The sequence below is a fragment of the Urocitellus parryii genome, chromosome 4 (genome assembly GCF_045843805.1).
Source record: "Urocitellus parryii isolate mUroPar1 chromosome 4, mUroPar1.hap1, whole genome shotgun sequence".
Lineage (NCBI taxonomy): Eukaryota > Metazoa > Chordata > Mammalia > Rodentia > Sciuridae > Urocitellus > Urocitellus parryii.
Genome location: NC_135534.1, coordinates 8,181,315 through 8,209,022, shown reverse-complemented (window position 1 = coordinate 8,209,022; position 27,708 = coordinate 8,181,315). Strand labels below are relative to the sequence as shown.

The window sequence follows — 27,708 nt, the reverse complement described above, 5'->3', positions numbered from 1 at the left end:
TTCCTTAGACTTGAGACAGGTTCTTTTTTTTTTTTTTTTTTTTAAAGAGAGAGGAGAGAGACAGAGAGAATTTTTAATATTTATTTTTTAGTTGGCGGACACAACATCTTTGTTGGTATGTGGTGCTGAGGATCGAACCCGGGCCGCACGCATGCCAGGCGAGCGCGCTACCGCTTGAGCCACATCCCCAGCCTTGAGACAGGTTCTTAAATTGGCCAGACTAGCTTTAAACTTGGACTCTCCCTGCTTTGCCCTCCTGAGTTGCTGGGGGTACAGGTGTGTGCCCCCATGCCTAGCCTCCTCCCGTGATTTTTAATATATTAGTCGTGGGTATGCATGGCCATGGTTTCATTTGCTTATTTTTAAGCTTTACAGCATGCTGTCGCACTCTGTAATTTGACACACTTCTGTTTTAATCTCTGAGGTTCACCTGTGGTGTTGCAGGTGCACGTCACAGTACTCCAGGCCTCCCAGCAGCCCTGTCTTCAGTTTAAGACATGCTGTACCTTAGGTAACCTTGAGCTCATCAAGTAAGGCTGCTTGTCCAGTCAGGAGCCCCACTCAGAAACATTCTCTGCACCACGTCATACTCACTCCTCTTGGGGACCCCATGCACCTACAGCAAACAGCCACACATCAAGGGGTCTCTCCCCTTGTCCATCACCACCAGATACACTTCTGGTAAGGGCCCGTTCCCTGAACATCTGAGATGACCAGATCTCTTCCTTATCCACACTGAGACTTAAAGAAGCTGGTCTCCCCATTCTGCAGGTTTCTGTCCACAGAGGCAATCTGACAATGGCCCTCACCATGACAAACACAGCCACCTCTGGCCCAGCATACTATTTCCAGGAGTTTATTCTTCAGAGACACCTGACTGTGCTGAGTGGCACTGACATAAGAATATTTATTGCAGCATTGTTTTAATATCAAAGTAGTAGAAACAACGTAATTTTCCATCAGTAGGTATACAGTTACAGTTCATTAACATTGGTTATGGAAACCCATACCATGGACCACCCTCAGCTATAAAAAAAAAACCAACAAAGGGCAAAATAGATAATGGGCAAGGTCAGTATAACACATGGAGTATGTTACCATGTGTATAAGGAAGCTGCGGGGTGTGGATAAAGCATACTGAAACACTTAACCTATGTATAAATACTTCCAATAGCATTTTTAAGTGACTGGAACCTGGAGGGCTGGCAGTTGGGTGAAAGGGAAACTTTTCATTGTTGCATTTGAAAAAAAAATTATGTGCCTTGACCAAAGGTTGTGTATAAACACATAAATAAAGATTATATTTTTAGTATATATTCCCTGGCTTCTTGGCCATTCTTTGGCTCATAGCCTTGCCTTTCATAAGATGGGACTCCCCACCTCACACCCCGGCTTCAAGTCCAAACTGAGGGCTGGAAAGCCTGCCACAAGGCGGCGCTGTCTGCTGCCTGTTGCTCTGAGGGCACCTGCACCCTGGGGCATGAGCCTCTGCGGGGTGGGAGTTCACCTTCACCCGCCTACTTCTGGCAAACCTCCAAGATATCTGGACAGGTGGAAGCTGGGGACACACTGCTCCGCTACCCTGCCCCTCTTATCCCATCAGGTATCCCCTGATGGGCATCAACCTTCAGAGCTGGAACGTGCCTCTCACCATCCTGTGGGTCTCCCCAGGAATGTGGGATGTACCCCTCACCTGGCCTAGGGCCCATTCCCTTGCTAGTCACTGGAAACAGCAGTCAGAGCTCTGCTGGAGGGTGGACAAGGGGACAAATGTGAAAACAAGGACAGCAAGTCTGTTCACAGGAACTGCCCTGTCCTGCCTCCCCCCATAGCTTTACTGAGTTGGCACTAACTGCTGTCCCCCAGGTGTGCAGGTCTAATGCCAACACTCACCTTTACCTGAGCCCGGGCCTTTGCTCCAGCTCTCCCCCAGATCTGCCTGTGCCCCCAAACCCTCCCTCAGGGCGCCCATCCTGCCTCCATGGCCTGCTGTGTGCAAAGGCTCTTGTCACAAGTAACCACTCAGCACCTGGGCAACAGGGTCCCTGGCTTGGTCACCCAGAGCCCTCTGTAGGAGAACAAGGTAAAGTCGAACTGAGCCACAGGAGGACACCTGAGCTCTTGAGTTGTGCCCAGCAAGGACGGCCCCTGCTCTGAGGGCTAGTCCTCATCCAGTGGTGACTCGAGAGCCTGGCACTGGGGCTACCTCAGGAGTGTGTGCTGATGGTCACGGGCCAACCTTCCCAGTCTAACCTGAAGGCCACAGGGTAACGTATCTGGCCAGACACGGGACACTGTGGTTAGTAGGAAGGGGAGAGCCCAGGTCACACAGCTGTCTCCATGGGCAGCAGCCTCTGGGGCTGGTGGAGCAGCCGTGGGGTGCCCTTCCTGGTGAGAGCTACAGGGAGCAGGGCTGCCCTGGATGACAGGCCCTTGTTCAGGCCCCTCCCCTGCATGAGTCCTTGGGATGAAGGTGTCAAGCTGCCAGTCTGAGGGTAGCACTGCCCCTGAGGTGGCTGCTAGGGCCACTGGACTCCCAGCACTCTGGTGGCCCTGCCCTTCCATGGAGCATACACGGGAAGAACCAGGTGCCCACCCGGATGCGGGCAGAGAGGACGAGGGAGATGAGGCGGGCTCAGCTCCGCACAGCCAGAGGGACAGTGGGGTAAACCAACCAGCTTTAATACCAACAGCACTCTCTCAAGTACACGTTCCCCAGGGCAGAGCTGGGTGGGCTCCTGGCAGGAAGAGCGGAAAGGAAATGTGAACAAATGGAATGGATTGGCCGAGAGCCCCCTCCTGCCCAGGGTCCCCTGCCAGGGATGGAGCTGCCCATGGGGCAGGGGAGGCGACAGCAGCTTCCTCTGGTCCAGTTATTGCTAAGGCCTGGGGGGCTCTGCTGCTCGCCCAGCCCCGACACCTCCCAGGATGGGTGTACCCCCGGCTCCAGCAGAGCAGATGCCTGGGCTCCTCTAATCTGGGGAGAGCCCAGTGACCCAAAAGGGCAGGGAGGCCACTCAGTAGCTGCTCTGGTGGCCGGTGAGGATGTACAGGTTGCTGTGTGCCCCTGGGTTGTCGGTGGGAATGCTCTCCAGGATGATGTCTCTGAGGGAACACAAGCGGTGAGTGGGGCAGGGGAGAGGCCTGTCCATCCTCCCTCTGCCTCAGGGGCCTCTGAAGGGGAGGCTGGCTGTCCCCGCTTACCTGTGGGCCCCCAGGACTCGGAAGATCCTTGTCTCATCTGTGATCTCCTGGGTCACCTGGGAGGACAAAGGGTGTTAAGACCACCCCTCAGATCCTCTCTAAAGGGGAAGGGACATCCGAGTCCCAGTCCCACTCACCTCGTTGGTGTCCAGGCTGCGGCCTTGCATGCCATGGCTCCAGAAGGCCAGCACGCTGTCCTGCAGGCACACTGGCGGGGGGCGGGGGGTTGGCTCCATCAGCCCCCACCTGACCCCAGGCAGTTGGCTCCTACAGCCCCACCCGGACACAGGTCTGGACCACGGAGGGCCTCACTGAATTTAGGTGACCAGGGTGGTTTCCAAGAGGGGCCAGGGATGCTGCCTCCTCCCCACACTGCTAGCCCCAGGCCCTGGGCCACTTCATGTGCTGGGAGTCGGGGACACTGCTGTGCCCCACCTCTGGCTCACTCACCCACAGTCTCGATGGGAAAGTCGAAAGTCAGCTCAGGAGCCAGGGTGGCCGTGGGCTCGCCCTGCAGGTTGACGATCCTCACGCAGCCTGCAGAGGGGGGATGGTGGGCCTCCCTCCAGGAAGGCAGCCCCACACAGCCTCCTCACACCCGCTCTCTGCTGCCCCCAGCCCTAGTCCCAGGGACACTCACGTTCAAAGCTGACCAGGACTGTATCCCTGTCCACCTGGATCACCTGCTGGGCTGGGCCTGGGATCCCCTCTGTGGGCAGAGAGGGGAGACAGGGCCTGGCTGAGCCACCAGCATGCTCTGACCCCCAGAGAACATGGGGGACACGCACAGACGGCCCTTGGCCATGAGTGCCCTCCAGCCCCACACCACCAGTGGGGCAAGATACCTCGTCTACTCAGACAAGGTAAGGGACCCGTCCTTGGGCTCCGGGGCCAGAGGAGGCATTCCAGGGAGAGCTCTAGTTGGGCAAACCGGGTTTAAGACTCAGTTCCCATGTGACCTGGAACAAGTCACTGTGCCTCTCTGAGCTCTGGTTCCTCGTGGTAACCCAGGCCTGAGGACACCTGATCTGCAGGGCGGCTGTGACAATCCGCAGTGAGATCCTGCAAGTGAGGCCTCTGGCCAGGATCTTGCCCAGCAGGCCTCAGTCCACATGTGCCTACCCACTGCCCCTGAGCTGTCCCCACGCCCAGCATCCTGCCTCCCCGCCCCCAGATCTGCTGCTTCCCTACGGCCCCTGCCACAGCCTGAGCACGTCAACCACTTTTTTCTCAGCTGCATGCCCTTTGGTCTAATGAAAGCAAACAAACAAAACCCTACCCCACCCCCTTTTTCTGGTTTTGGGGATTGAACCCAGAGGTTTGCTTTACCACCGAGCTCTATTTATTTATTTTTAAATTTAAAAGAAAAAAATTCTTACTGGTAGATAGACACAATACCTTTATTTTGTTTATTTTTTTAATGTGGTGCTGATGGAACCCAGTGCCTAGCGTGCTAGGCAAGCGCTCTACCACTGAGCTACAACCTCAGCCCCTCATTTATTTATTTATTTACTTTTAATATTTTTTAGTTGTTGATGGACCTTTTTTTATTTATTCATATTTGGTGCTCAGAATCGAACCCAGTGCTTCACACATGCTAGGTAAGCGCACTTCCACTGAGCTACAGCAGAAGCTCCCTTATTTATTTATTTATTTATTTAGGTGGACACAATGACTTTATTTTACTTTATGGGGTGCTGAGGATCGAACCCAGGGCCTCGCACATGGCAGGTGAGCGCTCTACCTCTGAGCCACAACCCCAGCCCCTCCCTTATTTATTTTTGAGACAGGGTCTTGCTAAGTTGCTGAGGGCCTCAACTGAATTACTGAGGCTTATCCGAACCTGTGACCCTCCTGCCTCAGCCTCCCAAGTCACTGGGATCACATGCGTGAACCATGCACCCAGCTTCCTTCTCTACTTTTTTTGTTTGTTTTTGAGACAGGATCTCATTATGTGCCCAAGAGGGCCTCAAGCTCCTGAGCAAGCAATCCTCCCACCTTAGCCTACCAAGTAGCTGTGCCTACAGACACCCCGATGGCACCCAGTTCAGTCTAACCAAGTCTTTGAGGGAAGCCAAGCTGAAGCACGTTACCGGGAGGCTGCGAGGTCTCTGTGGAGTCACCTCGGGCTCTGCTGTGCCCCACCTCTGACTCACTCACCTGGCATCCTGCTTGGAGACCTCAGAACCTGGTCCTCCCTTCCTCCCCGCTCTCTCACGTACGTACACCCCAGCCCACCCAGCAGCCCTGCCCTCCACTCACCAGGTGGGATGAGGATGTCAGGGGTCAGGCCAGCCTCCAGGGGCAGGATATGGAAAAGGACGCGGCTGCCAGGCCCCGCGGGCCCCTCGGCTCCCACACACACCTGCGGCAACTCCTTCCCTTCCAGCACCAAGGGCTCCAGCATCGCAGCAGGGCTGGGCAGGGGGCTGGAGAAGTTCTGGGGGCGGCAGGGATGCCTGGGTCTCTGTGTCTCCCTAGGTCCCCTGCCACCCACCTGAGCCTCCCTGGGACCCGCACCTTCAGCAGCAGGAACTTCTGCAGCGGCTCATACCACTGCAGCAGGAGCAGGCTGGCGGGTAAGGCGGCCAGCAGGAAGGTGGCGCCCGTGTAGGGGTTCCGCACTGCGGGGAAACGGGGGTCAGCGGGGGCTAGGCCTCACCCGCTTCCAGGCCGCGCGAGCCAGCTCTTACCCACACGACACTGCAGGCAGCCTTTGGTGTCAGGAATCTTGGTAGACAGGGCAAAGCGCCTGTAGGAGTGACAACCAGGACATTTGTGTGGGGAGTTATCCGTGGGCAAGGTTCCCACAGATCCTCAAGAGGTGGCAAGTATCACATTCCTGCCTTTTTTTTCTTTCCCAGTTCTGGGGATTGAACCCAGGGGGCTCTATGACTGAGCTGCATCCCCAGGCCATCATATTTTTTGAGACAGGGTCTCCCTAAGTTACAAAGCTGGCCTTGAACTTGCAATCCTCCTGCCTCAGCCTCCTGGGTTGCTAGGATTTACAGGCATGCATTACCTTGCTCTGGCTCATCTTCCCACTTTACAGGTAGAAGACTGAAGCTCAGAGAGGCAAAGCAACTTGCTTTTCACAGCTGGAAAGGACAGAGGATCTACAGCCCTGTTGTGTCTGTCTAGTATGCAGTGTCCCCATAGACTCTGGGGGGGTTTGGATCACAAAACTACACCTAGTGCTGTGTGGCTTTGGACAAGTTACTCCACCTCTCTGTGCCTCAATTTCCTTGTCTGTATGATGGGCATATCACTGGAGCCCACCTCAGAGGCTCATAGCAAGGCTTAAATGAGTTAATGCAAGTGCAGGGGCACTTGCACCCAGGATCATTATTCTCTGCTGTTTTGAGTCACTGTACCTCCTTTTTAGGCAAATGCAAGGCATAAAGAAGTGAAGAGATTATGGAGGGTCAGGAATCGAGGTGGGATCTGATTCTCCCACACTGCACAGAGCACACATGGCCCATTTCACAGATGGGCAAACAGGCCCAGGGAAGGGCAAGGACTTCTAATAGCAAATGGCATGCCTTTTACAGCCCTGCAGGACCCGTGGGTGGTCTGTCTTGTTGCCTGGGAGAAGAGGTGGGGGTGGTCATCAAAGGGGTCCTGGCCTTGATCACGGGGAGCTCCCCAACCCCCAGGGGACCCTCTGAGCCTGTTTCCTCCTCTCCTCTGGGGAACAGGGCTACCTGTGGCCCTGCCACCTCCATCCAGTGGCCAGGCCCTGTCTGCACCTCTGCCAGGATGCAGGCCCCTGGGAGGAAGCTGGCGTCTGCCCCTCCCTGCCCTCTGCCCTCCTTCTTCCTCCCACTCTTCCCAGCTGACCTTCGGGCGAGACAGTGGCATTAATTTTGTATTTGATTTTTCCTCCAAACAACTATGGTTCTCCCTCCTCCACGTTCCGAGTGGACCCTGTGACTGCGGTTTCCCACAGATGCGGGGCTCGTAGGAGCTCCAGTGGTCTGCTTCCTGCAGGTCCAGGGCCAAAGCAGAGGCTCCCTTGCTGACCCAGCTCAGGAAGGGAGGCCCTGAGGCCACTGAGCACCAGGTGCAGTCCCAGGGACTCGAGGGAACACCACAGGAAGGACCTGGCCCTCCCAGTCCCCAACTGGTGCTGCCACTGGCCTGGCTGGCCCCATCCTTCTTGCTTGGCTCACCAGCTTCTAGAACCATCCACTGAGCCCACAGCCTGGCCTGCTCTCCTTAGAGCACCAGCACCCTCCAGCCATGAACTGACGAGATCTCACTTGCACAGCAAATAAGCACCATTTTTTTTTTTAAGTTTGTGGTACTGGAGGTTGAACCCAGAGACTCACACACGCTAGGCAAGCGCTCTGTCACCGAGCAACACCCCCAGCCCCTCTTTTTTTAAGGCAGAGTCTTGCAAAGGTGCCCAGGCTGGCCCCGAACTTGTGATCCTCCTGCCTCAGCCTCCCAAGCAGCTGAGATTACTGCATGTGAATAAGCATGTTAACGTGACAAAATTGAATTCAGCTCCCTCTGAAACCTGCTACGCCCGGCTGATGACAGCTCCATCCTTCCCACTACCCAGCCAAGGCCTTGGGGCCAACCTTGACCCCCTTTCTCTTCCATCCACCGTCTGTCATCAGGAAATCCTGTTGGCTCAACTTGCAAAACAGCCAGAATGGGACCGGTTTTCACTTCCTCCGCTGCCACCCGGGTCCACCCGACCATCACCTCCTACCTGCCCCGTGACTGCCTCCAGACAGCTCCCCACTTCTACCCTCACCCACTTCAGCCTCTCCTCCACCCCGAGCTGAAGAATCCCTGGAGATCTCAAGGTGTGACTCCTCGGCAGTGGCCCCCGGGCTTCTCTGAGTCAAAGCCAAAAGCCTCCCTGTGGCCCCTGGACCCTCCCCGATCGCCTCCCGTTCGCGCCATCCTCCTGGCCACACAGGCTGCCCTGCTGTTCCTCGGGCAGGCCAGGCCCACTTCTGCCGTCCCCAGGAGCCACAGGGCCGGCTCCCTCAGCTCCTCCAGGTCTTTGTACTTTACCAGAGGAGCCTCTTGGAGCACCTGGTTAAAGTCCCAGGCTGGGGAGCTGGGTGCGGTGGCACACGCCCGTCATCCTAGCAACTCAGGAGGCTGAAGCGGGAGGTGCTCACAAGTTCGAGGCCAGTCTCAGTAACTTAGAGAGACCCAGTCTCAAAATAAAAAGTGACACAGGACTGGGGACAAAGCTCAGTGCTAAAGCGCCCCTGGGTTCAATCCCTTGTACCAAAAAAATAAAAATAAAAAATAAATTTTAAAATCAAATAAGTAAAAAGGGCAGGCTGGGGATGTGGCTCAGGGGAACAGTACTTGCCCAGCATGTGCTCGGCCCTGGGTCCAATTCCCAGGACTCAAAGACAAAATGATAAACCAAAGCCAGGATCGGCACCGGCCCGGCCCTCCTCTGCCCACTTTTCCAGGGAAGCCCTCCCTTGACCACCCCCCAAAGAGCCTCCATTTTCTGGTTGCCTATCGTCTGCCTCCCACCACAAGCAAGTGATGTGGGGACAAGGGGTACTGTCCCTTTAACGTAGAGGCCCCAGAACAGTACATGGCATGCACACAGTGTCAACACTAGTGGCCTAGGCGATCCGCTCCCCAGGCTCTGCCACTCCACCTCCTAAATGGCTCCAGCCATCAGGCCCTCACCAGGGCCTAGCCCAACCCTCGCCCTGGGCCACCGCACCAGCCTCCTTCCAGCTGTCCCCTCCCCTCCTCAGATTCACCCTCCCACCATCCACCACAGCCCTCCAGCAGATGTGCCTGGCCTTTATCCGCCCAGCATCTCTTCTTTTTGGCAAGAGGACCCGATGTTCCTCTGCATGGGGCTAATGAGCCCCCCCTACCACCCCCAGTCTTCTGGAGTGGACGGTGATGGTGACCCAGGCCTGGCCATTGGCGCTCCTCACCCGCTGGCCCCAGACCCTGGATCAGGGGTGGGCAGGCACTTAAGCTGGAAAACAAAATGCCAATCAGCCCTGGTGCTTTTGTGAGGAGGCCTTAGAAATGGTGGTCCTGGTTCTAGAAGAACACTGGCCTGGGCCTGTGGGCGGCCATCGCCTGACAGGAAAGTCAGCTTGAGAATAAAGGCAACGCGAGGAAACAAAGCAGAGAAATTGAATCTTGCTGGTGCCATTTAAGCCTGGATCCAGCTGAGCCTGAAGCCAACATGACTCCTGCACTTTCAGTTACACGAGCTGTTCAACTCTTTTCCGTGCTTAAGCCAGTGAGGTGAATCACCTACAGCAGGAAGAATCCTGATGGGCCCACAGACGGTCCTCTTAAAATGCTGACAGTAGCTGGACGTGGTGGCTGAGGTGGGAAGACTGCCAGTTTGAGCCCAGCCTGAGCAACGTGACAAGATCCTGTCTGTCTCTTTCTGTGGTTCTGGGGATCAAACGCGGGGTGATCTACCACTGAGCCCTACCCCCAGCCCCATTTTCCACTTTTGTTGGTGCTCTACCGTGCCCAGATCTCCCCGCAGCCGTTTTTAAATTTTATTTTGAGACAGGGTCTTGATAAGTGGATGAGGCCAGCCTGGAACTTGCCATTCTCCTGCCTCAGCCTCTCAAACCACTGAGTTTCAGATCTGTGCCACAATGCCGAGTGGAGACACTAACTCAAAGACAAACAATAGCTGGGCCTGGTGGCGCACGCCTGCAATCCAGCAGCTCAGGAGGCTGAGGCACGAGGATTGAGAGTTCACAGTCAACCTCGGCAACTTAGCAAGGCGCTAAGCAACTCAGAGAGACCCTAAAATGCCAAAAAAGGGCTGAGGATGGGCTCAGTGGCTGAGTGCCCTTAGGCTCAACCCCTGGTTCCAATAAAATAAAATAATATAAAATGAAATCATAACATGCTGCCAACGCTGCCACCAGTCAGACAAATCCCAAAACCTGGGACAGAAGGCAGAGGATGGGCTCGGCCCCCTGGGGACTTCCTCAGCTCCTGGACTCACACTCAGAGCACCCAGGTCTGCAGGCTGCATCCGCTCTCCCCTCTGCCCGGAATCCCTACCCAGGCCACCTGGAACCTTCCAGCACTCTGAAACCCTACGAGCTCGCCTGGTCTCACTGAAGCCTCCTGGCCCCTAGTGGTCCCCAGATCCGCCTAGTCCTGGTTGCTAACTGTCTGCCGCCCGTATGCATCTCCCTTCTTTCTGGAAAGCAAGGACTCGCTTGACGACTTATGTCCCCAAGCGCAGCAGAAGTGCTCCATGAAGGCTAATCGGTGGGACAAAGCCCCACATCCTGAGCCACAGCCCCACCATCCACAAATGCCCTTTCACATCCACTGTCCTCTTCCTGCCTCCCAAGGAGCCTGGGGGCAAGGGGAGGAGAGGCCACTGACTCTACTAATCAGGAGGAAAATGGGGCTCAGGGAGGTGACATGTTTAAGTGACATATCTAAGACCACAACAGCCCTCACCTGGGAATGATGCGCTGGGTGAGGCGGTTGGCGGGGATGGAGAGGGGGGCCTGCTGCTGGAGTCTCCGCTGCTCAAACAGGCCCGGGAGGTCATGCGCCCAGATGTGCGTGGATTTCCCTGCGGGAGGGAGGAGGTGGCCTCAGAGAGGATGAATGTGGCATCCCTCCTCCGGCCTCCACTTCCCACCTCCTACCTGAGAGTGACAGCAGCACATTGTTCACGCAGTAGAGCCAGGAGCAGCGGTGCGAGATGAGCTGGAGCCACAGAGGCAAGGGACAGGTGGTCAGCCCCAGGGCCCAGGGCCTCCACCCCCCGCAGCTGGCCGACCTCACCTTCTCCAGCGTGTCCTCGTGCAGTTCGTGCAGGTTGAGGGTATAGATGCCTTCCTCGGCCCCCACCACCAGGAACTGGTCTGCAGGTCGGGGCAGGTCAGAGGCTGGCCACGCCCCCTGGCTCAAGCCCAGGATTCAGGTGAAGCCTCTCCCCGTCCTGGCCTACCTCGAGTAACGGGGTGAATCCAGGTGACAGCAGCATGGATCCGCAAGGGACAGCCATTGAAGACCTTGGAGAAGCAGGCACCCATCTGCAGAGGCGGGGAGGGGCAGTGAGGGCGCCGCGGGCAGTGGGGAGCAGGGCTGCGGGGGCTGTGGGCGAACACTTACGTGCACCTTGGGGGTCGGGGGGAGACCATGGCAGGATGACCTCTGGGAGGGAGGGAGAGAGTCAGGGCTGAGGCGAGTCCCGCGGCCTACCTCCCCACCCCCATGGAGGCCCCTCACCTCAGGATCTTCCTGCTGCTTCATGGTGGCCCAGGCAGTGGGCAGGAGTGGCGGGCTGCCAGGGCCAGGAGGAGCTGGGGCCAGGGTTCCTGCAGGCACAGGCCACAGTGATTTCCAGTCTTTACCCTCGTCCTGGGCCTGCCTTTGCCTCCTGGCCTCCAGAGCCCAGGACTCACCTGGGGGGCTGGGCAGAGAGGCCTCAACTGTGGGCTCAGTAGGGGGCAGCCCCAAGAACGGAGCCCGCTTGATGGTTCCCATGGCATTATCTGGGGAGTCCAGCTCCTGGCAAGAGGCCCCAGCCGGCTGTTAGTAGATGACCCTGCCCCAGCCCAATCGGCCCTCTGCACACTCTCCCACTCCCCAGCCCTTCTCCCACCACTCCGCACCTGGAGCTCCGAGGCTGGACGAATGGTCAGGCTTCTGCAGAGACAAAGCAAAGAGCAGCGAGTGTGAGGCGGCCTGGCTGTCCCTGCCCTGCCCACCTGAGGTTAGCAACCAGGACTAGGCGGATCTGGAGGGAGACCACTAGGACCACCAGCCCCTCACCTTTCCTCCAGGGCCTCCTGGACTGACTGCAGCAGGCTCCTGGTGGAGGGAGAGGGGTCAGAGGTCAGCCTCACCGCTGTCCCCACCCCCCACCCCCCACCCCGTGACTTCCCCTCCGTCACTCACCCACTCAGCTCCTCCTTTCCCAGCAGCGTCCACTCTTCCTCCCACTGGGGGAAACCGCGTCAGAGAGATGGGGCAGGCGGAGGGAGAGAGGCAGAGAGTGATCAAGATATTGCCGGACAGACGACAGACAGAAGGAAAGTGCAAACATAGCAGGAAAGAGACAGAGGGCCTGAGATGGTGAGTGTGACAAACAGGAAGGAGAAAGGGACAGACATGCACAGGATGGCTTAGGGAGGGCCACTGGATGCAAGACAGCTTCTGATGGTGACACAGACAGACAGCAGAGACCTCAGTGACATATCAGTGACAGATGCTGGGAAGTGTGGCAGACCCCTTTTCAGACAGGTGTGGTCACCTTGCCACCCTCCAGCCCACTGGGCAAAGAACTGGGCCCCAGAAGAAGCCCCTGGCCCCCGGGGCCCTGCTGAGGTGCTCAGCCTCATCGGCCCACCCCCCGGCTGTCCCCCTCCCGCAGCCACCCCTCACCGGCTCATTCAGGGGGTCCGTCTCCTTCCTGCGTGGGGCACCAAATTTCACCTGGTGAACTGGGGGCCCAGAGTACAGGGTGAGGGGCGCAGCTTAGGACTGAGCCCCCCACACCTGATCCGAGCCACGTCTCCCTGCCAGAGGACTCACACTGGATCTCGGAGGGGGTCCTCTCCGCAGGGCCGTGCTGCCCCCGGGAGTGGATGGTGTCTGGGAACATGTCATAGGTCTAAAAAAGAACAAGCGCGGTGGACACCTGGGGGCCTCACCCGCTGCCAGGAAGTCTTCCAGGTTCTTTATACCATGGGTGTGCTTTATTTCCCCACAGCCCAGTGAGGTTCCTGTGAGGTACAACGGCATCCCCATTTCCCAGATGGGAAAACTGGCACAAAGAGGTCAAGTAACTTGCCAAGGATCACACATCAAGCAAGAAGGCTTAGTCACGGTCATGGTCAGTTTGGGCCCAAGGCAGGAACTATCAAGTGGTTATTAAAGGGAAGCCAGACCCAGCTGGGATGATTCCTGATGGGCAGGCTCAGCTGAAGGGAGGCTCTCTGTGCTGAAATAGGCAACTTACAGGGACCTTGACGATATCACCTTTGGGTACCTCCTCCTTACCTGGGCAGCCAAAGCCCATTTCCCAGCATTCTCTCAACTTACCTCCAGCTCACAGTCCTCAGGGGAGGGGGTTCCCAGGTGGGGGTCACTGGCCTTGTCCAGGAGCTGTGTGAGGAGGGCCCGTGGGAGGTGCTGGGTTGTGAATGGGTGCTGAAGGATGGAGGGGTGATCAGACTGGGCCTTGTCATGCAGGCCCTGCTTTGAAGCATCAGGCCCCGGACCCGTCCCCTTCTCCTACCTGCAGAAGCTTCTCAGCCGTTGGCCTCTTCTTGGGGTTCTTGGTTAAGGCCAGTTTGAGGAAGTGGTGGAAATTCTGGGTCCTGGTGGGCACAAGAGCCACCACCCCAGCCCAGGTTAGGCCTTGGGTGGGGCATCCTGCCAGCTGTCCTGCCAGCCCAGGACTGACAGCCCAGGACTGACAGCCCGTCCAGGAGGGAGCTGCCTGTCAACATGGCTGTTGTGACATGGCAGCAATTCCAGCCCAGTCCTCTGCCCTTCTTTCCTGTCCACACCGGACCCCCTTGCCCAGACCATCACTCAGATGGTCTGTGGGGGCCTGAAAAGCAGGGCTCTTGACTCCATGCCTGCCCTGGGAGTCAGGGGTCCCAGCAGCGGGGAGAGGAGGGTCCTCACCAGCGTGTCTTGTCTCTCAGCTTGGGTGGCTGAAAGCTGCTCTTTGACATGAGCATCAAGGCCCTGTGGAAGATGGGAGGTCAGGGTCAAGGGTCAGCAGAGCAAGGGGCAGGCGAGGGGCAGGTATGAGGCTGACCTCATGGGGTGCAGATGGAAGAGGGGCGGCTGCAGCTCGCCCAGCTCAATGGCAGTGATGCCCAGGGCCCAGACATCACACAGCTCATTGTAGCCACCCTTGCGCTCCACTGCCGCCACCTCCGGAGCCATCCTAGAGGAGAGCACAGATGGCATGGCCAGGTGCCCCACCCTCTGCCCAGGGTACAGCCCAGCCTTCTGCCCGGGGTACAGCCTCACCAGTATGGAGTCCCAATGAAAGACTTCCTCTTGGCCACAGATGCCGTCAGCTCGCCCGACACCCCGAAGTCAGCTGCAAGGAAGAACAGCTGCTCTCCCAGCCTCTGTCCCACTTGCCAGCCACCCCAGGGCTCAGGCTCAGATGGGCAGGTGGCCCAGGTCCAGCCACAGCTGCCATAGGCCTGAGGCCAGGCAGGTCCCTTGAAGGGGCTGGGTACCCTCTATCCCTGACCGAGTGCCTGGTCCCGCCTCAGCCTCCACCGAGACCAACCTCATCCAACTTCCAGCAAGTAGGAAGTCCTGCTGCGTTTCTAAGCGGGGAAACCGAGGCCCAAGCAGTAAAGTGGCTTGCCCCCGTAACCTGGCACCTGTGGTTTCCAGGGCTCCCACCGAACCCTCACCCTGACTGCATTCCTGGTACTGACCCAGCTTGACATCTCCCTGGAGAGTGAGGAGAAGGTTGGCTCCCTGTGGGGATGGAGGAGAGAGAATCCCGTCTGGTGTCCCCAAGGCCGCCTCCTCCCCCCTCACCATGCCTTCGGTCCACTCCTACCTTGATGTCTCTGTGGATCTTCCCCTGAGAATGCAAGTGGTGGAGTCCCTGGGGACAAAGAGGCATCCCTGAGGGCAGCCCCCTAGTACTCTCCCCTCCCCGCCACCCCTTTTCAGGACTGGGCCCCCCACCCAAGCCGCTTCCTCCTCCCCACTCCCCAAACAGGAAGTGACTGAGCCAAGAGGGAAATGGGCTGCTTCCGGCAACAGGCCTGAGGCCCCTTCCCCCCCAGGACCCACAGACCCTGAGGCCAGCCCTGCCTGAGGCACTCTACCCTCCCACCACCAGTCAGCTGGCTCCACGGAGTGTGGTAGCTCACGGGCATAGCTACCTTCAGTGCCTCTCGGCAGACATACGCAATCTGCCGTTCTTCTAGGGGCCCAGTGGCTGAAATGGAAAGGGCGAGGGGCTGACACAGGAGTCTCCAGGATATGCAACCCTCCCAACTACCCAGTGCTTTCACCAAGCACCACTAGGTCAAGAGGTAGTAGCCACATCCCCTCCCAGCACAGTCTGGGATTCTGAGCCCAGAGAAGGAGAGCATTTCTCTCAAGGTCACACAGCCAGTCAGGAGTGAAGAGGAGCCCAAGTCCACCTTGGACTCCCTCTCTTTCCCCCATATTGGGGTGGGGGGAAGGCCATGGCCCTTTGAAGCCTAGAGCCTGGCCCTCACCGTGGTAAATCTCCTGCAGAGACCCCCCTCCGCAGAACTCCATGCAGATCCACAAGCGGTCATTCCTGGGGGGACACAGAGCTGGGGGTGGGCACACAGCAGGCCATATGGGGGCTGCCTGGGGCAGAGGATAAAGCAACCTCACCTGAGGTAGCTGCCAATGTAGGCCACCACATTGGGGTGGCGGCACTCACGAAGGATGGTGATTTCCTGCTGGAGGGAACTGATGTCGTCCCCTGAGGAGCACAAGGCATCATGGGGTGGTGGGTAAGGGTCGCCCTGACTTAGTGTCCCCATCTGCAAAATGGGCAGAGTGCCTGTTCCTCGGCCTGACAGGTGCCAGGCCACAGCTCCTCCTGGAGCCTGCCTCTCAGGGGGTCTAGAAATGTCAACTCTTGGCCCCGACAGCGCGCCCGCCCGCGCCCGGCCTCTCTCCAGCGCAGAGGCCCCGCCCGGGCCCTCACCTGGGTCTAGCTTGACGATCTTCACGGCGGCCAGTTCCGACGTGACGGTGTCGCGGGCCTGCGGGCGGAGGGGAAGAAGCGGGATGGGAGGGGGCGGGGCTGGGGGCTGGCGTCCGCGGCGGGCGCGGGAGCGGGCACCCCCCTTCCCCGAGCTCCCGCCCGTTCTGCCGCCCGGCGCACCTTGTACACGTCGCCATAGGTCCCGGCCCCCACGCGTTGCAGCAGCTCGAAGCGGTCCCGCGGATCCTGCAGCGACACATCCCGCAGCAGCGCCATGGCCCGGCGCCCGGCGGGCGCGAGCTGCGGAGCCGGCGCGGGGCGGCGCGGGGCGGGGCGGGGCGGGCGCCGGTGGCTCCGAGGCCGCGGGGGCGGGGCCGGGGCCCAGGGGCGGGGCCATGCCAGGGATGCCCCGCCGCCCGGCCGGGAGGAGGCGCCCGCGGGACAGGCCCTGGCAGCGCGGGGAAGTCCCGAGACCCGGGCGGAGCTTGGATCCTTCCCAGGCACCGGTTTCTCGCGCTCTACAGGTGGGAACGCAAAGTCCAGAGCCAGAAGAAGGCAGAGGAAAGACGGGCCGTCCCACCTCCCGGCCCTCCCCAATTTCCCAGATGCAACACTGACACGTGTTTTTTTAACAAAATGTATTCATCTTCCTCGGAACTGAAAAATAGATCTATGTACAAAACAGGAAGAGATCAGGCCCCCTTCACCCACTCCCAACCCCCTGCAGATTTCCTCCTGGTTCCCCAGAGATAGACTGAACCTTAGGGAGGTTCCCAGAGGGTCGGAAGAGGTCCCCATGGCTCTGATCTAGGGCCAGTTTGGTCAGGAAGAGGGCGGGGCTCAGCGTCCACACAAGCTAGGGGTGGAGCTTCGTGGACTCTGGGGACAGGGAGGAGAGGAAAATAGGATTCCCAAATTCTAGCAACGGGACTTAAGCTCTTTGGGGTTGAGGATTTGAATTCCCAAGGGATGGAGTTTTGAAGTACAGAAACGTATTCCCAGGGGCTGAGTAGGGTCCTTCGTCCCAGGGTGGAGGCAGGATATGTGCTCCTTGGGCTAAGGGAACTGGGAGAAACCCTGAGCAACACCGTCTGGCTTAGGGTCAGCACTTTATTCGGAGATGGGGCCGGGATTCCAGTTGGCCAGCTGGGATTCTGGAAGATGGGACCTACATTCTAACCACCAGGCCAGGGTCCTGGGTTGGGAGCTGGAGCAAGTCACAGGTTCGGTGCCGGGGTGTGTAGTCTGTAAATCTGGGACCTGAAGTTTCAGGTAGGGGTGAGGCCTGGGGGCGGAGCCTGGCCTCTGGGTGTGGGGATGGAGAAGTCTCCCCTCAGACTGAGGATGGGGCCTGGGTCCCTGTGAGCTGTTCAGAAGTCCAAAGCAGTTCAGAGGCCCTTGCGCTGCCGCTTGAGGAAAGAAAGAGTGTAATCGCTGGGTGTGGACACCTTCTGCTTCTTCATCTGCACTTGTGACTGCGCTGTGAGTTGCAGCTTGATGGCACTCGAATTGATTTTGGTGGCCACGAGCAGCTCCTTCATGCCCTTCATCTTCTCGCTCTGGAAAGTGAGCACCGGGCCCTCCGGCGGGGGTGACAACGGGAGAGTTGACCCCTGAGCTGCGCTGCCACCTTCAGGACCCCGCGCAGTGCTGGGGACTGTACCTGGGGGCTTTCGGGGCGGTCCCGACCCTGCACCCTGGCCTGAGCCAGGGCCTTTGTCCAGAGCAGGCTTCTTGGGCGGTGGTGGCTCCTCGGGCTTAGACTCCCGCCGGGGGCCCCGCCGCCGGCCTTCTCTGGCTTCCTCACCCCATGGCTCCTCAGCCTCCGCTGCCTCCGCATCTCGGCTCACTATGTGCACCTTCTGCCGGACCTGGGTGGGTGAAGAGAGCAAGCTGGGGGAAAGCTGAAGACCACTGGCTGGAATACCAAGGTCCAACTTCTGCCAAGCCATCTGCAGGTCTTAGTCTCATCTACACCCAGATGGCTGGGCAGGTATGGCCTCTGGGCCACAAAGGTCTAATTCCCCATGGCTGCAGTCAGTCCCTATAACGCCCAGTCGCCCTCACCTGTCCCTCGAAGCGACCCAAGGACTGCACAAGGAAGGTGGCCCAGCCCACATGCAGCACAGGCGTGGGGCTGCCCTCCTCCCATTTGCAGATGCCATCATAGAATCGCAACAGGTGGGCGAAGCACTCAGGGTCCTGGAGAGCAGAACCCTGGCTCTGGGTACCCTAGGCAGGGGAAGAAAGGTCACAGTCAAACTTTGTTAGCACAAGGTGCAGGTCAGGACAGCGCCTAGGCAGAGCCCTGGCTGCAAAGGTAAGCCAGGGTCGGAGTATCTTAGAACTTCCTTCCTAAAATAAAGCCAGTCCTCAGCCAGAATGGAGGAAAGGGCACCATCCCTTATCTCCATCCTACCCTAAGTGAGACCCTGGCCATAAAAGAGACAGGCTTCCGCCTACAGGGTAGAAACTTGTGAAACACCTTGGTTCCCTCAAGCCCAGACCCAGGACCTCAGCTACAGCAAAAGGGAATAGAGGCCTCTTCTCTGGGCCACCTTGAGTGCCCAGACCCCAGTCCTGCCTATGCAGTCCCATGGCTGGGGCACTGCAATGATGGGAGGGTGGATACTGGTGAGTTCCAGCCTTTTCACCTGGCTCTGCTCCCCTGGCCGCTCCTCGCCAGCCTCCAGCAAGCTGGCCGCCTCCTTCAGCAGGTTGGGGATGACATCATTGGCCACCTCAAAGAACTCCTTGTAGATTTCCTCATCCTCCCGGCAGTAGTTGTAGCTGTGAGAGCAGTGGGGCATGTGGGGGCTCAGCCATGGGAACCCCTAGGGAGCTGGTGGAGGATGCAGTCCAGGACTCTTCCAGGGTCATCCACAGACTGAACGAACGAATGATTCCCCCCACGTGATGGAATCTGCCAGCCCAGGGCAAAAGTGAGGAGGGGCATGCAGCTAGGGGTGGGTCCCTGGATGATCAACAACTGGGCAGAAGGGGGAGGGAGGGGCTCTGAGATCCCTACCTCCTGAGTGATGGTGGCACTGGCTGCCTAAGGACTGGATGGAGAGGGGACAGTGCTTGGGACTCAGATCTCATGCCTGGATAAGAGTGACTGGAAACTGGGTGGAGGAAGAGTAAGGGATGGGCTGGGGGCCCTACTGGGGGGATCCTCACTCTTGGATGACAGTGGCCGTGTCTGCCCAGGCCTGCAGGGCTTCGCGCACATTGCGGTTGCGACAGTGATATCCAGCCAGGTACATGTAGGGGTAGATGTGCTCATCCCGGTAGTAGGTCTTGGCTGAGGCAATGCCCTGGGGGATGGGGCAGAAAAGCCTCAGGGAAGCAGCCACCAGCTGCCTGGGCTGGCATGAGCACCCCATCAGGTCACACCCAGAAGGGGTGAAAGGAAGATCTCGAGTCCTCCTCAAGTCCAACCTTACCTCCACCCCCTGCCTGCCAGTCTGGGGCAGACTGCAGAGTGGGGACCCCCACAGAACAAGGGGTGGGGAGGGGAGGAATAGGACCTAGGACAGGTCTTTCCTACACACTCTTCTACACAAAACATCAGACTTCTAAGGCCAGTGACCCCCTGCCCCACCTCCCCTCCCCAATGCTCCCACCACATTTGACCTTTGCTACAGGACACAGGAAGAACAATGAGGGGCAGCAGAAAATGCAGAGTTCCCGGAACAACCCAACCTCTGTCAGTCATAGGCTGGGGAACACATCTCAAACAACCCTAATTACGCCAATTACGTACATGGTTGGTACAAAGTGGGACCTAGGTGGGCAATACTCCTGAATTCACGAAGTTTTTTCATGAATCTTCCCTGTCCCCAGAAAAAAGGGGACCCCAGTCATTTCTGGGGCCTCCTTTATGCCCCATCTTGAGATGCCCTCACCTTGTGGTAGAGGGTGAGTGGGTCTGGCCGGCCAGGGGTGGGCTCCAGCTCCTCCAGATCTGCCAGGTTCCCTAGTGCCATGGGGTACCTAGGAAAGGATCAGAAATCCAGGCTACCACCCAGCCCTCTGGCCCCACCAAGGCTCGATCTGGCCACTTCCCCCTACTGACCTTTCCAGATGTCCCAGGTCATAGAGCAGCCACAGCAGCTTCTAGGGGCCAAAGAAGAGTTATGAACTATGGGAAGGGGAGCTGCATATCAGGCAAGGTCAAGGTGTGATCCAGAACCAGCAGGGACCTCCCACCAGGTAGGAAAGGGCAAAATTCACAAACCAGCCCTTTAACAGAGTCAAAGCCCCTTCATGTCTCAATTTCACTCTCCCAAGAGCCCTGGGAATGACGAATCATTCACCCATCTTACAAAAGAGTTGAGGCTCCGGAAGGGAAAGTACCCCTGACCCCACAGCGGCCCAGCCTTGTCCGTGGCTGCCCCTTGGGCATACCCTTTACCTGCTGCAGTTGCAGCAGCTCCAGGGAGTCGGTGTGCAGGTCAATGGAAGGGTTGATGGCGCAAACCATGAAGGCTACTTCCATCTTGCGGTCGCAGCGCATGTATGATCCTTTCAGGTACAGCCAGCTCTTGAAAGGGGACAAGACTGGATGTCTCATGATGGCCTACCCTGTGCCTGCTTTGGGGACCCTATGTAGGTGGTGACGGGAAGAGGGGAGTATAGCCCAAAGTGTAATCCTTGGATGGCTTAATCTAGTAGAGAACAAAGGAGACAAGGTGGGGGGTACAATACCCGCTCTGCCACACCCGCGTTGACTGTCTGGCCCCTTCGGTCCTCGTTGCCTTTGCCATGCCAGGTGACTTCGGCTGTCTGTTCCCCATTGGGCCCAAACACTACCCAGGCGTGATCCTCAGACAGGGCCAGGTGGACATCCCGGAGACCCAGGGCCTGGCAGGCCCCCACCACTGCAAAAGCCACACCTGAGCTGTCCAGTTTAGTACCTGTGGAAGGGGACAGTAATGAAAAAGGGTCCTCTGGGCTTTGGTCTGGAAGAACGAGCCCAGCTCTTGATGCCCCTTCCCACAGCCCCCCAGCCTGTGCCCGTGCCTGAGGTGCTCCTGCCCTTCATTCCTCGATGATGCCTGCCCTCCTTCACAGCCTCTCCTTCCCCGTTTACTTCCCCCTCCCCAGCAAGAGACTTTTCTGGATTTCCCACAGCTTGACCCACTTTGACCCTGTCCCTTCCCTTTCTCTATGACCCTATATTGTTTTTATTAAAGATTTCCCTGTTTTACTACACCTATTAATTATAACAGGGCACTCTGGACAACACTTCACACACCCACCAAGAGATATTCCTAATTTAGTTCTACATTTTTTTCCTGTTAAGCCCAGAAATGACCTGATTCCTGCTCAACATGGCACCAGGATGCAACTGCATCCATGGGCCTTGGCACAGACTCTTTGCAAACCCTGAGCCTTAAGCTTCTTGAGGTCAAGTTCATAATCTGTTCCCTTTCAAAATGGTTTATAGATATCATTCCATTTAAGTGTCTCCAAAGCAGCCCTCTTTTTTCTCTCTCCCACCTCCAATCTGTGGCCATTTCTGTGCCTCATGCTGGGCTGTAGGACTCCTGTGGCTGCTCAATGGCAGGGCTGGGAGTGCTCAGGGGCCAAGGGTCAGTAAATGGATGTGGAGTCAAGTGATCAGGTTCCAGTCCCAACCCTGCCATTCTGTGACTTTGGCACATCATATCCTCTCTTGGAGCTTCAGCTTCCACAACTGCCAAGGGAAAATTAACACCTGCCCCACCTCACAAGGCTTACAGGTCTCAAAGGGCTCTGTAAACCACACAGCGTTAAGAGGAGGTGGACCAAATTCATTTTCTCCTTGGCCACCTGTCGGGCTCCAACCTGTGATGAAGCTGAAGAGGGACTGGATGTGGGCCCGGTCCTTGAAGTATGAGCGGCTGAGGCTGTTCCATATGACATCCGAAACCTTCTTCACCAGTTCCCGGCTGGAGACGCCCCCCTCTCGCGGGTAGAGCGACAGGTCGACCGCGCCGCGGATCTGGGCAGTGAAGCGGGCATAGAGGGCAGCGATGATGGATAGGTCGGCCACCGGGAAGTAGGTGAGGCCTCCAGGAGGGTCGGGCGCAGGACTGGGCTGGAAGGTGAGCTCGGGCACGTTGGTGGGGATGACGCGGTTGACAGCCAGAAAATGCTCCACAAAGCCCAGTACCAAGGAGAGGAGCACCAGGTCTGGCTCTTCTCGGCCCAGCTCGGCAGCAAACAGGCGCACCACATCGTCGATGGAGCGCAGCGGGAACAGCGTCTTCTGGGCGGCCTTCAGCCCCATGGCGGCGGGCGGCGGCCTGCGAAGGAGCCGGGAGAGGAAGGGTCGGGCTCGGCGGGAGAGCCCCCTCCCAGGCTCGGCTAAGGTTCTACCCCCGCAACTCCCCTGCTTCTCTGCCCCCTTCACCCTCCGCTCCACCAGCTGCCCCTCCTTCGTTGGCGAGACCCCTCAGTCTAGGCTGCAGGGCCTCCTCGTCCCCTACAACCCTGGGACCCCCAACCCCGATGGGGTGCAATCCAAGGATTTTTCTGAGGTCCCCCAAAGGCCGCTCCGCCTCCTTCCTGGGACCGTACCCCCGAGCCCCTAGAGTCTTCCGGAAGGCGCTCCCAGGCCAGCCCCCCTAAATCCCAAGGAGAGTCCTGGCCTCGGTCCCCCGCGCCCACCTCCGCGCTTACATCCCACACAAGGCACCGCGGCACCCGCCGCCAGGAGCCTGCTGGGAAATGGAGTCCCGCCCCCTCGGGCCGCACAGTTTGCCGGGAAGTGGAGTCCGAGGCTGTGCCCCGCCCTCGCCGAGTCTTGAAATGGTGGCACCCAGGATGGCCGTGGTGGCTTGTGGGAAAGGTAGTCCGCTAGTCCGGACATCCGGGAGGCAGGTAGGAAGGGAGGTGGCACCACCTTCCCGCGGTCCTCGGGGATTGGTTTCTCTTTCCACGCAGCTCAGGAAAGGAATAGGGTACGCAGTGCCTTGTGGGAAATGTAGTCTCCGGCGTGACCAGAGTGCCAGAGCGGGTGCTTGCGCTGCTGTAGGTGGGCAAGATGTGAGCAAAACGGGTACTTTTAAACACTGCTGGGGTGTGTATGTGTTCAGCCATGTAGTTGAAAATTTAGCAATGTCCAGTAACGCACGTCTCATGTTACTCCGTGTATAATAATTCTCGCCTCATTCTGACCATGAGAAAAATCTAACAGGCAGAGAACATTGAAAGAACCTCTGCAGTTATTTATATTAGGATAGAAGTTTAAAAAAAGAGAGTGAAGTAGGTAGCTCTGAGCTTCCTACATGGGTCTTCAGGGCATACCATTGCAGGAAAAGAGCTATAGAACAATAGGCATGCTAGGACAGTATTTATATTAGTGACATTGAAAACAATACTAAAAAGTTTCTACAGCATCATTCATTCATTCGTTTATTCACTCAAGAAATGGATTTTTTCCCTCCAGACTGGGTATTGAACCAGGGGCACTCTTCCCCTGCCCTACACCTCCATCCCCTTCTATTTTGTTTTATTTTTGAAACAGGGTCTAGCTAAGTTATCCAGACTGGTCTCATTTGCCATCCTCCTACTTCAGCCTTTTGAATAGCTAGGATTACACGCCCAGTTAACAAATAAATGTGTATGTGTGTCCTCCAATAACTCAGGCATTCCCTCTGGGCTCTGGGTATAAAGTAGTGAATAACCAGATTAAGTTCCTGTCCTGTTTATTATTTGTAGTATTTTCTCCTCTCAAAATTCATAACGGAGGGGGGAATGGGAGGATGAAATGAACTCTAGGTGGGACAAAGGGGAAAAGGGAGGGAGGGGAAGGGAGGGGCCATATGGGTAAGAAAGATGGTGGAATGTGATGGTCATCATTACCCTAGGTACATGTATGAAGACACAAAGGATGTGACTCTAGTACACCCAGAGTTATGAAAAATTGTGCTCTATATGTGTAATATGAATTGTAATGCATTCTGTTGCATATATAACATTAAAATTTAAAGAAATGTAATAAATTAGTTCAAATTTAAAAAATCATAACTCTAGCCTGATTATGAGAAAATACCTGGCAAACTCAAATTGAGGGAGATTCTAAAAAAATACTTTAGTGGTACTTCTTAAAAGTGTCAAGATCATGAAAGACAAGGAAAGATCCAGAAGCTTGTAAATTAGAGACTAAGGAGACAAGACAACTAAATACCATGTATTTTGGAGTGAATCCTGGAAGAGAAAAGGTACTTTGGTGGAAAAACTGGCAAATTGGGTGACCAACCATCCCAGTTGGCCTAAGTCTGAGGGGATGCAGCTGCTGCAGAAGCTTTGGCAACCTCCTCCAAGGCAGGGGTTGGGGCTGAAACTGTGGCTGAGGCAAGGCTGAGGATCAGGAGTGGATGCCAGTCACCAAGCTGAGATCCCTGGCCAAAGACTTGAAGATCTAGTCCATGGAAATCTAGCTCTTCTTTCTGCCCATCAAGGAGTCTGAAGTCATTGACTTTTTTCTGAGGGCATCACCCAAGGATGAAGTTTCAAGTTCATGCCTGTGCAGAAGCAGACCTGCGCTGGCCAGGGGACCAGGTGCCAGGCATCTATTGTTATCTGGGACTGCACTGGTCAATAGGGTTGGGAGTTAAGTGCTCCAAGAAGGTAGCCACTGTTCTCTGAGGGGGCCATCATACTGACCAAATTCCCCATTGTTCCTGTGCAGAGAGGCTACTGGGGGAACAAGATGGGCAAGCTCCAAACTGTCCCTTGCCAGGTGACAAGCCACTGTGTTTCTGTGTGGGTGTGTCCCATCCCTGCCCCCAGAGGCACTGGCATCATCTCAGCCCCTGTGTCCAAGAAGCTGCTGCTGCTGCTGGTATTGGTGACTGCTACACTTCTGCCAGGGGCTGCATTGCCACCTTGGGCAATTTTGCCAAGGCAATCTTCCATGCCATCTCCAAGACATATAACTCCTGAACCCCAATCTCTGCAAAAAGACTGTGTTCACCAGGTCTTCCTATCAGGAATTCATCACCTTGTGAAAATCCTTACCAGAGACTCTGTGCAGAAGATCCAGGCTCCACCTGTGGCTTCAACACAGGGTATTTATACAAGAAAAATCAAGCAAAGCCAGGTGCAGTGGCACACAGCTACAATCCCAGGGACTCAGGAGGCTGAGGCAGGAGGATCACAAATTCAAAGCCAGCCTCAGAAACTTAGAGAGGCCCCAAGCAACTTAGACCCTGTCTCAAAAATAAAAAGGACTAGGGATGGAACTCAGTGATAAAGTGCCCTTGGGTTTAATGCCCAACATCAAAAAAAGGAAAAGAGGGGGCTGTGGTGTGGCTCAGTGGCAGAGCACTCACCTAGCACATGCAAAGCCCAGAGTTCGATCCTCAGCACCACATAGAAATAAATAAATAAAGGATAAAGGTTAAAAAAAAAAAGGGAAAGAAAGTGAATGAAACCTGAAAAAAAAAAAGTGCCTGGGAGGTTATAATTTTAGCTAGGATGCCTGAAAAGAGCCTCACTGAGAAGGGGGGATTTGAGTAAAAACCTGAAAGACGTAAGAAGACCAAGTACAAAGGCAGAAGTGTGATCCACAGTGGCAGAAGCGGCTGCTGGAGGACTGAGCAGTAAGTGGCACTGTGGAAGCCCCTGACGACCTTATTAAGAATAGTTTAGGAGCAAAAGTCTGATGGGGTGGCCGGGCACAGTGGCACATGCCTATAATCCCAGCAGCTTGTGGGGCCCAGACAGGAGGATTGCGAGTTCAAAGCCAGTCTCAGCAAAAGCGAGGCACTAAGCAACTCTATGAGCCCCTGTCTCTAAATAAAATACAAAACAGGGCTCGGAATGTGGCTCAGTGGTCGAGTGCCCCTGAGTTCTATCCCTGGTACAAAAAAAAAAAAAAAAAAGTCTGATGTGCTTGGGCTCATGAAAAAGGGGAAGAGAGTAATTGGAGACTGGGCTAACACAGGACTCTCCCAGTGACCTTCACATCAATGGGAAGTAGAAAAGTATGACAACTGGAGAAGAAGAGGGTGGAGGAAGGTTGTGCGTGTTTCATAGAGAACTCCATGGCCTTGAATGAGTGAGGGGAATGGGCTCCCCGTGCAGGTTTGGCTCTGCCAGGAGCATGGACAGTGAGCCACCATAGCTGCAGAGAAGTCAGGCACAGGTGAGGGCTGCACCAGTTTTCCTAGTGCAGTAAGATGCCCAATCAGTCATCAGCTGCTCTCCAAGTGTCATCAGTCTCCTCCTTCACGCCTCTGCTCAAATGTCACCTTCTCAACAAGGCCAACCCAGCAGACCCAACCATTCTACCTCAAATCACACTGTGTGATCCAAATTCCTCCACCAACACCTTTACCCTGCCCAGATCTATTGGCTTCTCCCCACTCAATGCCAATAGCACTCTTTGCCTAGTGTCATAACTGAAACTGACTCCAGACATTGCCAAACGTCTGTTGAGGGGCAAAATAGCCCTACGATGAGAACCACTGTTCTAGCATCCAGTATAACTGACTCAGTGTAATTACCTCCTACCACCAAAATATCAGTTTCACAGGACAGGGAACATGTGCGTTTTCTTCTCTAATGTGTCTCATGTACCTAGAACATATCTGGCACATAGAGATGTCAACAAATACTTGCTGAGATGAGCATGGTGATACACACCTGAAACCCCAGTGACTCAGGAGGCTGAGTCAAGAGGATAGCAAGTTTGAGGCCAGCCTGGACAACTTAGTGAGATCCTATCTCAAAATAAAAACTATAAAGGGCTAGGGATATAGTTCAATGGTAGAGGACCCCTGGGTTCAATCCCTAGTACTGATAAAGAAACAAAGAAAGGAAGAAAGAAAAGATGCTACTTCAACTTGTAATCAATATAAAAATTACTAATGGTAATTTCCATTTCTTTCACACCGAGTCTTGGGAAGCTGGTAAGCAGCTGGTACCTCAGCACATGCATGTCCATTCCGAGGACATGAGGACATACGTAGGTGGTGATGAGGGTTGAGGAAAGTGCCCTCACCACCTCCTCCAGGAGGAGGAAGGTCTGCAGGGAAGTGGGGGGCACAGCCGAGACCTCAAGGAGGGTAGGACTGTTGGAGAAAGGGATGAGGACCAAGAGAGTTTGCTGGAGATGGACCATCATCTACATAGGGCACATGGCAGCTATCAGGGGCTGAGGGGCAGGAATGGGCCACAGGATGACCCAGACATGCAGAACTTGGGAAGCCCGAGTCTCCTGAGTGAACCTGACCTCTAAGGATAAAGGGCGTGACCCCTTCTTCTGGTCTCAACACATGGGAGGGGGGGGATTGGTGAGCCAGTCAAGTGTGAAGGCAGGGATCTGGCAGGTCTTGGAGTACCAAATTGATTTCTGCTCCTGGCGGCAGGGAGGCCAGGCAGGGGCCTCTTCCCACCACTCATACAGGACATGCATGGTACACCGCACACAGGAACATCATACAGTCATTTTATGGGACAAAGGGGAATCCAGTCTCTAATTCAGTTACAAAAAATATTTGCATATTATTGTCATTAAAATGACTTTAAGGGCTGGGGATATAGCTCAGTTGGTAGAGTGCTTGCCTCGCATGCCCAAGGCCCTGGGTTCAATCCCCAGCACCAAAAATATAAAATGTTGGGAAAAATTAACATTTCAAAGGTGTCGAAATTTGGAATACTGAAAGTGCTTTGCTTAACTCATTGCTGGGTGCCAGGGAAGGAGGCTTTTCTCCCAGTTGGGTGAGGAGTAGCTTCAGTCTCAGCACAAGTCCTCTCTTTGGGCCTGTGTCCCCCAATAGGTGGAAGAAACACTTCCTGAGCGGTCTGAAAGCTTTTTA

General features: G+C 56.2%; 2 protein-coding genes and 1 pseudogene across 6 annotated transcripts; 1 reads left to right on the top strand and 2 right to left on the bottom strand.

Annotated features, from left to right (window-relative positions):
• Window positions 1-237: 237 nt before the first annotated feature.
• Map4k2 (mitogen-activated protein kinase kinase kinase kinase 2) lies at window positions 238-16,210 on the bottom strand. 3 transcript variants are annotated; one of them, XM_026396411.2, is made up of 32 exons: window positions 16,073-16,210; window positions 15,893-15,950; window positions 15,574-15,664; window positions 15,429-15,493; window positions 15,087-15,142; window positions 14,756-14,803; window positions 14,628-14,670; window positions 14,203-14,275; window positions 13,985-14,116; window positions 13,849-13,911; window positions 13,454-13,535; window positions 13,258-13,365; window positions 12,748-12,826; window positions 12,598-12,656; window positions 12,112-12,155; window positions 11,986-12,024; window positions 11,826-11,859; window positions 11,616-11,721; window positions 11,440-11,528; window positions 11,323-11,364; window positions 11,159-11,243; window positions 10,993-11,072; window positions 10,854-10,914; window positions 10,660-10,777; window positions 5,898-5,956; window positions 5,725-5,828; window positions 5,467-5,644; window positions 3,845-3,913; window positions 3,655-3,741; window positions 3,342-3,412; window positions 3,205-3,260; window positions 238-3,105 (listed from the first exon to the last, which is right to left on the bottom strand). In XM_026396411.2, the coding sequence occupies exons 1-32, from the start codon at window positions 16,166-16,168 to the stop codon at window positions 3,018-3,020; spliced, it is 2,463 nt and encodes an 820-aa protein (XP_026252196.2). In that variant the 5' UTR covers window positions 16,169-16,210; the 3' UTR covers window positions 238-3,017. The 3 variants fall into 3 exon arrangements, with proteins under 3 accessions (XP_026252196.2, XP_026252197.2, XP_077654121.1); XM_026396412.2 differs by having other exon boundaries at window positions 13,258-13,320; XM_077797995.1 differs by lacking the exons at window positions 15,429-15,493; window positions 16,073-16,210.
• A 337-nt stretch (window positions 16,211-16,547) lies between these two features.
• Men1 (menin 1) lies at window positions 16,548-22,607 on the bottom strand. 3 transcript variants are annotated; one of them, XM_026396415.2, is made up of 10 exons: window positions 22,562-22,607; window positions 21,725-22,185; window positions 20,603-20,811; window positions 20,310-20,438; window positions 19,971-20,011; window positions 19,801-19,888; window positions 19,073-19,209; window positions 18,547-18,682; window positions 17,960-18,124; window positions 16,548-17,763 (listed from the first exon to the last, which is right to left on the bottom strand). In XM_026396415.2, coding segments are annotated over exons 1-10 (1,851 nt in total). In that variant the 5' UTR covers window positions 22,564-22,607; the 3' UTR covers window positions 16,548-17,280. The 3 variants fall into 3 exon arrangements, with proteins under 3 accessions (XP_026252200.2, XP_026252201.2, XP_026252202.2); XM_026396416.2 differs by having other exon boundaries at window positions 22,550-22,605; XM_026396417.2 differs by lacking the exon at window positions 22,562-22,607 and adding an exon at window positions 22,460-22,535.
• Window positions 22,608-22,705: 98 nt separating this feature from the next.
• On the top strand, window positions 22,706-27,689 carry LOC113188338 (small ribosomal subunit protein uS5 pseudogene; annotated as a pseudogene).
• Window positions 27,690-27,708: the final 19 nt, after the last annotated feature.

Bases quoted from the DNA above. Each gene is read 5' to 3' on its own strand.
- Map4k2 (XM_026396411.2), bottom strand. From the start codon at position 16,168: ATGGCGCTGCTGCGGGATGTGTCGCTGCAGGATCCGCGGGACCGCTTC. The intron at 13,366-13,453 runs GTAGGAGAAGGG...TCCATCCTTCAG, and splicing joins CGGCTGAGAAGCTTCTGCAG to CACCCATTCACAACCCAGCA. The intron at 12,025-12,111 runs GTGAGTGACGGA...TCCCTCCACCAG, and splicing joins GGAAAGGAGGAGCTGAGTGG to GAGCCTGCTGCAGTCAGTCC.
- Men1 (XM_026396415.2), bottom strand. The intron at 20,812-21,724 runs GTTGGAGCCCGA...CCCCTTCCACAG, and splicing joins CCTCTTCAGCTTCATCACAG to GTACTAAACTGGACAGCTCA. The intron at 20,439-20,602 runs GTATTGTACCCC...TCCCCTTTCAAG, and splicing joins ACGCGGGTGTGGCAGAGCGG to AGCTGGCTGTACCTGAAAGG.